The sequence below is a fragment of the Mus pahari genome, chromosome 2 (genome assembly GCF_900095145.1).
Source record: "Mus pahari chromosome 2, PAHARI_EIJ_v1.1, whole genome shotgun sequence".
Lineage (NCBI taxonomy): Eukaryota > Metazoa > Chordata > Mammalia > Rodentia > Muridae > Mus > Mus pahari.
The window spans coordinates 138,159,624-138,168,154 of NC_034591.1; the positions used below are offsets into that span (position 1 = coordinate 138,159,624).

The following is an 8,531-nucleotide window of genomic DNA, read 5'->3' on the forward strand; positions in this document are numbered from 1 at the left end:
TGGAACAACAACAGGAACTAACCAGTACCCCCTGGGGTTGCGTTTCTAGCTGCATTTGTAGCAGAAGATGACCTAATCGGCCATCAGTGGGAATAGAGGTTCCATGGTCTTCCAAACTCCATATGACCTAGCACAAGGCAAGGCCTGGGCCAAGTAGTGTGAGTGGGTGGGTAGGGGGACAGAGGTGGGGGGAGGGGTATGGGAAACTTTAAAATTTCAGGAAGAGAAAAAAAAAAAAACAAAAAAAAAAAGGAAACTATGAAATATAGATTGTGCATATCTTATTCCTGAATCTCATTCTACCCAATACATGTTAGCTGGCAATGCAGAGTAATTCAATGATGAGTGGATGCACTTTAGCCTACTGCAATCAAATCCTCTTTTCTCCTCTATTTTTTTAAAGTTTGTTTTGGGTAATGTACAAGCTGGACATACCGTATCCAGGATTAGAGTCTATTTTCAGGCTTAGTTTTCTAAAAACGCCAGAGAGACTCTCAGTCCAAACAGGCTATATCTTCTTTCTTACAGCCATAATGATAAGGATGGTGAATAATACTTTATAACTTTAAGCCTTTTTCAGAATTCTATAAAACTTGGATTCACAGTCTTGCTTTTAAAACAAACCAATGTCTAATTTCTGAGGTGTTTATACTTCCAGTCTACAGACACAGAACAATTTATTAGCAGTTATTAACAGTGAAGACAAGATGGGGTGCAGTTAAGGTGCAGTGTCCCCTTCAGTGTTAGTGGTCAGTAGGCTATTTACCATTCTTCCTTTTCTGTCATTACTTTTTATAAACTGTCTCCTGTGTTGCATCCTATATATGCTCCAGTTTTTCCAGAGCCAGAGATTTTAAGGATAAAAGTGGGGTTTCCATAGCGTCATCGTGGTTACATCTTCCACAGACCAGCTGTTGTTCTGGAAGAACGTCCCAAAACATCGACCTCACTTCTGCCATCTGTAAATTATGACGCCTGGTGCTTTTGCTCCTGACAATTTTGATCCTTTTCTTGCAGCTTTTAGCATCTGATTTATTGGCATCTGTCTCCTTGACTCAAGCATACAGAAGGAAGGGCCCATTCTTTCCCAAATGGCTTCCCAATTGCTGGGGTTTCTGTTTGTCTGTTTGTATCCAGCCCCAAAGCAATTAACTAGCAGGCAAATGCATCGAGAGCACTATTTCAGTCATATCTCTGTGCTTCAGACACTCTCAAGGTCATCCTCATATTGAACATAGTGTGTTCAAGGCCAGCCTGGGCTACATGAGACCTTGTCTCAACAATAAATAATAAATAAAATTTTCAAAAAGTCTCTAACCGGACAGTGGTGGTGCATGCCTTTAATTCTGGCACTTGGGAGGCAGAAGCAGGTGAATTTCTGAATTCGAGGCTAGCCTGGTCTACAGAGTTCCAGGACAGCCGGGGCTACACAGAGAAACCCTGTCTCAAAAACAGACAAACAAACAAAAAAACAAAACAAAAAAAAAAACAACAAAAAAACCCAAGTCTCTAAAGATTTGAACTCTACCACCACCAATAATAATAACAACAATTTTAGGAGTTGGATCCAATCGCACCTCATCCGAAATCATTTTCTTCCAAAGCTAGGCATGTTCTCCGTCTTGTAATTTTTCTATAATCCACCTCTCAAACGCTAGGATTACAAGCATGTGCCACCCAGTCTGTTGTACATGGTGCTAGAAATGGAGCCCAGGATCCCTGCAATCTAGTCAACTGTATACCAACTGAGCTATGTCCCCCAGGCCGTTTGTTTAAGAGTAGGATCTCATATTGTAGCCTAATCTGCTCTGAAACTTATTGTGTTGCCCAAGATAGCTTCAAACTCCTTGTAAGCCTCCTGTTTCAGCCTCTAGACTATTTAGATAGCAGATGGAAATAACCACACCTGACTAACATTAATTAATCATTGACTAGTCAATCAACTAGCATATAGACCATCATTGCTTTTTCTGTTTTATCTTAATTAGTAGTTTCAAGTTATAGCTTTACTTTTTTTTTCAGTGAGGGATGGGGCTGGGCAGGACTGAGAGATTGAACATACTAGGCAAGCTCCCTACCACTGAGCTATATCGTTACTCTTCTTACTTAAAGCTTTTTAAATTGTGTGTGTGTGTGTGATGTGTTGTATGTATGTATGTATGTATGTGTGTGTGTGTGATGTGTATGGGGTGTGTATGTGATGTGTGGAGTGTGTGTGTGTGTGTGTGTGTGTGTGTGTTCCTGTGTTCAGGTACCTGTGGAGGCCAGAGGAGGACATTGTTACCCTTGGAGCTGCAGTTCCAGGCCATCGTGAGCAGCCTCATGTGGATGCTGGGAATTGAACAAGAGCACAAGTCTCTTGACTGCTGAGCCGTCCCTCCAGCTCTCCGTCCCTCCAGCTCTCAGTCCCTCAAGCTCTCCCACCTTTTCTAAGGAAGGGTCTTGCTAAGTTACCTACCTTGAACTTACCTTATAGTCCACAAATTCCTTCAACTTGTAATTCTCCTGCCTCAGCCTCCCAAGTAGCTAGAATTACAGGCCTATGTCACCAGATCCAACTAACTTAATTTTTTTATTGCCATGAAACCACACACCGACTTGGCGTTACTTGTCAAAATCATTAGGAGCTATGACTACTTCCCTGGAGTAGTAATTCATCTTATGAACAATATTAATTATTAATTATAATAGGAAAGTTGAAAAGCACCCAGGGACCCAAGCAAGAGTGGGAAGAGTAGGAAGCAAAGTAAAGGGGAAGCATCAACTCAGTGCCTTGCTAGAACCCGGCGTCCCTTTACCTGTCTCTGAACTCATCCTGCTGTCTCTGGACACCTTCGTCGGGAGCTTAGGTTGCTGCGATGGCTTCTGCCAGCTGTGTGCCGGACTTTGTTTCCTCAGGTGTGCCCACAGCCACCTGCAGGGACACGGGGTGATTCATTCCTGAGCGTCAGTAGCAACTTGAGATCTGTACTATGTAAATGAAGAAGGAAGTGACATCTGTATTTTTGTCCTCCCTGAAAAAAACCCACAGAGCCATCAGTGCTGCACAATAGAACACTGATGACATATGAACTAACCAGTACCCCCTGAGCTTGTGTCTCTAGCTGCATATGTAGCAGAAGATGGACTAATAGGCCATCACTGGGAAGAGAAGCCCCTTGGTCTTGCAAACTTTATATGACCCAGCACAAGGGAAGGCCTGGGCCAAGTAGTGGGAGTGGGTGGGTAGGGGAGTAGGGGTGGGGGGGGTATAGGGAACTTTCTGGATAGCATTTGAAATGTAAATAAAGAAAATAATAATTTTTTATAAAAAGGGAAAAAAAGAACACTGATGACATTAAACTCCCAAGTTCTCTTAGGTGACATCTACATTTTGAAAGCTTTCTCCTTCCTTCAGGCTCAAGTAAGAGTGGGAGGAAGCCAGTACACAGTCAGAGAGAATGAAGCTGTGCCCATAACTAAGAAGTCCTCAGTGTGACCCGGTGAGAATATTATGGGCTTTACCTGTTACTCCCTCTCACTTGCCCTTTGTTCCGTATGTCTATTGGAAAAAGGAGGGGCAGCTTAAGATGCAGAAGCAGGACCTTGGCCTTTGAGTCAGATAACTAGTGTGCAATGCTGGTGCTCTCTTCCTCTTGTAGGGAAGGTTAGCCGTATGACTAAGTCTAATCTCTAATTTTAAACAATGTTAATATGCTATACTTCTCTATAGCAATCCTCTGTTGTCCAGTTCAGGCTACCAATTCCTCTTAGGCTCAGCATCATCCCTCAGACTTGAGATCACTCTCTCCAAGTTTAAGTGTCCCACTAGGGTCTTCTCCCTAGAGTCTGATACTGTGATGAAGGCCAAGACCAAACACAACTTGGTGGGGAGATGGGTTCTTTGGCTTACATTTCCATGTCACACTCTGTCACTAAAGAAAGTCCAGGCAGGTTCTCAAGCAGGCACCTGAAGGCAAGAACTGAGGCAGTGGCCATGGAGGAATGCTGCTTACTGGCTTGCTCTCCCTGGCTTGTTCAGCCTGCTTTGTAATATACCCCAGGACCACCTGCTCAAGGGTGGCACCGCCCACAGTGGGCTGGGCCCTCCCACATCAATCATCAATCAAGAAAATGCCTACAGACTTACCTACAAACCAATTCAACAGGGCATTTTCTCAACTGAGGTTCCCTCTCTCTGGCTTGTGTTTTTCTTCTGTCCCAGAATTCCTATCTCCTAGCACAATCCCTGCTTTCTTAGGTCTGCCCACCCTATGGCTTGAAGGCCAGTGAGGATGACCTCCACATAGACACCCTTGGCAGTCTTGGCCCCTCGTGAAACTCGGAAGCAAAGCATCCTAAGTGCCCATCCTACGTTGTAAAAATATCCTATGAAAACGGAGATGATCAAGGTTTTGTTGAAGGCTGTTCAAGAAAAGTTCCTTCCTCCTGGTCAGAAGAATGAAATCTGAGTTCTACCTGGGTGGAGGCCAAACATTCTGGTCTGACTCAAAGATTAGAGCATTACATACTCTGTCATCTCCTTAAGAGTTAATCCAGTGGGGCCTGTCAATCACCTGGCAAGAACACTCCATAAGCAAGCTGACTCACTGAAGGCATGCAGAGGAGGTGTGAGGAATGACCATCACCTTCATGAGCCCCCAGAAGCTGTTCTCCTGATGCAATGGCTTGCAGTCCTTCACTGAGAAGCCTGCCTGCTTTTTCTGAGTTCTAACTCATAAATCATATTATTTTTTCTCTTTCCGCTTCTCTGGTCAAAATTCTAAGTATAAGTATAACTTTCTTGATATTCTGGACATTCTCTCTCTTCTCTCTCTCTTCTCTCTCTCTCTCTCTCTCTCTCTCTCTGTGTGTGTGTGTGTGTGTGTGTCTGTCTGTCTGTCTCTCTCTGTGTGTCTCTGTCTCTGTCTCTGTCTCTGTCTCTGTCTCTGTCTCTCTCTCTCTCTCTCTCTCTCTCTGTGTGTGTGTGTGTGTGTGTGTGCGCACGCCGGCCCCCTACTCCTGGCAGCTGCCACGATCTGTAGTTTTCTTTCTAACTCTAATACAGTGGTCCTCACGGGGCTGGGAAGTCAACTCGGTTGTTAAGAGTGCTGGCTGCTCTTCCATAGGACTGGAACTCCTAAAGCCCAAGTCAGGTAGCATGACCAAGAGTAACTCCAGCTCTACGGCCTCTGATGCCCTCTTTTGACCTCCATGGGTACTGCATGTTTGTGCACATACACATAAATAAAAATAGACCATTTTGGACTGGTGAGATGGCTCAGTGGGTAAGAGCACCCGACTGCTCTTCCGAAGGTCCTGAGTTCAAATCCCAGCAACCACATGGTGGTTCACAACCATCTGGAATGAGATCTGATGCAGTCTTCTGGTGTGTCTGAAGACAGCTACAGTGTACTTATTTATAACAAATAAATAAATCTTTAAAAACAAATGGCCTTCATGCTTCCTGATTCTTAGTTAGCTAGTTTGGTTTCTTTGGGACAGAGTCTCTTTATGTGGTCCTGGCTGTCCTGTACCTCTCAATGTAGATAAGGCTAGCTTCAAATCACAGAGCTCCTCCAATCTCTACCTCCAAATACTGGATTAAAGCTGTTTGCCACCACAGCAATCTTATGACTTCTTTAGAAATAAATATATTAATGAGACTAAGAACTCACAACAGGGAACCCTAATTCCTCTGTAACACTCTCATTCTGTGTAAGTATGCCCCCCACCATACAGCTGCTCACAGACCTCCACTTCTTGCTTTCTAATTTAGGAAGTAGGCCAGGAGAGATGGCTCAGGGATTAAGAGGACCTGGGTTCAACTCCCAGCACCCGCCAGGGCAGTTCATAATCATGTGTAACTTTATTTCCAGAGGCTTGCAATACCCTTCCCTAACCTCCATGGGCGCCAGACACACATGCAGTGCACAGACAGACCTATATTTTTTTTTAAAGAAATAAACAAAGAGCTAATTCTGCAAGCATAACCTCCTCTTATCCACATCTCTGTACCTGGTAGCTGCTGAGATCACTAGCTTGCCTGAGGTGTAGCTCGTCTCTTAAACTATTAAAATTATCCTTGAGTTTCCTGCTTGTGTTTTATTAAAATTTTCTTTCTGTCTATAAGACTACTGTGAAAGAGACCCTAGTTTTTTTCCAGCGACGCCATGAATACCATCCACTATATGCTATCTTGGTAATGATTTAAACCCCCCTCTCTTACTTGGCACATCCTCCATTGTGGATGCACCAAAATTTATTGTATCCATTGTCTTTAGATTTGAAGTTCACTATGTAGCATAAGTTAGCATCACATCCGTGCCAATCCTCCTGTCTCAGCCTTGAGTGTTGGGATAACATGTATGACCCTCTATATTTGGGGGACATTTTTCTAATACTTGGATGTTGTAAATAACATTCCAAGCATCGTTCTTACACATCGATCTCTGGATAGTTATTCCCTTAGGATGAAGTCCTTGAGAGGGGCTTAAAAGGTAGTAAGACATTAGTGACTCTTTTTAAAGATAGAATGTCATCGCTCCTTGGATAGCCTCCAGCTCTCTGTGTGATCGTGATGACCTAGAACTTCTGATCACTCCATCTTCCACCTCTGGATCCCTGCATTTACAGCTGTGTGCCACCATGCCTAGTTTATGTGGTCCTGGAAATGGAACCGGGTCTTTCTGCATGGTAGGCACACACTCTGTCAATGGAGCTATATCACCAGCCCATGATCACTATCTTGGTCAGATCTGTGATCTATTCAGGGTCAGGTAGGATGATTAGTCAATTTTTAAACACAGTGGATTTTATTGAATATGTTATTGATAAGCAAAATAAGCCAAAGAGGAGGACGTGATACTTCAACAGTGGTAGACTGACGTCACTCAGGATAAATAATTACTCATGGCTCATTCTGGAAAATACAGTTTTCCCTGGATTCATGCTTCTCCAGTGCCCTTGGGTAATTCACTCATGCTTCCTGGAATAAGCTTTCTTTTCATTCCTTTAGGTATAATCTCATGTTCTGTATACAGACAGATAGATTAGATTGTTTCATTTTATGTGTATGAGTGTTTTGCTTATATATGTATGTGCATTATATTTTTCCTGGTGTCTGAGGAGGTCAGAAGGCATAAAATGCCCTGAAATTGGAGTTACAGGTGGCTGTGAACTCCATAAAGTGCTGGAACCTTAACTCAGTCCTCTGTAAGAGCAGCCAGTATTCTTAACTATTCAGCCCCACCCCTGCTTCTATCACAATGTCAAGGGACTGGGACTGTAGCTCGGTTTAGGTAGGATGCTTGCCTAGGAAGCACAGAGCTCTGGGTTTGATTCCTGGCACATGGTGTCCCACCATAGAGGTACACAGGGGCTCAAAACAAACAATACCCTGAAATTTCAAAGTCTGGGAACAGACTGTTGGTCTAGAACAATATGGTCCAGACAAGTTTATGTCTGGACTTACACCTTCAAGCCTGGTGAATCCTTGCTGCAGCAATGTGGCTGGTGGCAACGGCAGCGTCAGGAGCAGGTGTGTGTTGGTGGGGACTCACATGGTCACACACAACCTTGCAGAAACAAGCAACCAAAGACACATAGATTCACCTGTTTCCAGAGGGACAGTCCCTGGGAAATGACCCATGGGTGAAACTCATTTTTCCTGGCAGGTGATGCCTAGAAACTCAAATCCCTACCATTCATGCTTTTCCCCTTTCTGGGGAACTGTTTGCTGCAAGCCAGGGCGACTGGGAGACCCAGAATCCTGTGATGGGGTGGGTAGCTGTTTGGTTGTTGTTTGGGTGTGGGGGAGATTGACTTTACTTTCTTGTGTTGTTGCTGTTTATTTATGGAATGTTTTTGGCGGTATTGTTTTGTTATTGAGATTAGTTCTCCATATGTTTTCCATGCTGGCCTCAAACTCCAGGGCTCAGGCAATCCTGCCTCAGCTGTGACCAGCTTGATCATCTTTGTTTTAGCCAGCAGAGGGCAGAGAAATCATACAACTAGCTAAACCAAACCCCAGCACATACAGCCCTGAAAATCCTCAGGCTCTTCTGTGTCCTGCCTTTGCTCTGCGACTTTCAGCCCCACCCACCTCTGCTTCTATCATACTGAAGAACACTATACACACACTCTCACAGCTTCCTGCATAAAAATCTCCCACCACCCGGGAATGAACACCTGTATCAGATCCAGTCTCTCCCATTTCTCACCTGGACTCTATCTGTGGTAGTTTCAATAATATTCACTTTCCCACAATAGCTTACAATCATTTCTCTGAGAGTCTGAACAATTAACCCTTTAGGTGCCAAAAAGTCCCATATCATTCACTATTAATACTTTTTGATTTTTTTAAAATAAAATGTTTAAGTCAGGCATGGTGGCACATCATTAATCCCAGCACTGGGAAGGCAGAGTCTCTCAAGAAAGAAGGTAAGTATACGTAGTTGGTATAACAAAATTTATATTTTATGCTGAGTGTCATCACACAAAGGTCATACTCTTTTTTTTTTTTTTTTTTTTTTGAGACAGGGTTTCTCTAT

At 43.7% G+C, this 8,531-nt stretch overlaps 1 protein-coding gene across 3 annotated transcripts in view; it reads right to left on the minus strand.

The window, feature by feature from the left end:
* Apobec1 (apolipoprotein B mRNA editing enzyme catalytic subunit 1) overlaps positions 1-8,531 on the minus strand; it is a 25,839-nt gene that overhangs the window by 9,699 nt on the left and 7,609 nt on the right. For all 3 annotated transcript variants that reach the window (XM_029535381.1, XM_029535380.1, XM_021191682.2), the window contains one exon: positions 2,799-2,914. In XM_029535381.1, coding sequence (XP_029391241.1) covers positions 2,799-2,814 — 16 coding nt within the window. In that variant the 5' untranslated portion in view covers positions 2,815-2,914. The remainder of the gene's footprint in view (positions 1-2,798; positions 2,915-8,531) is intronic.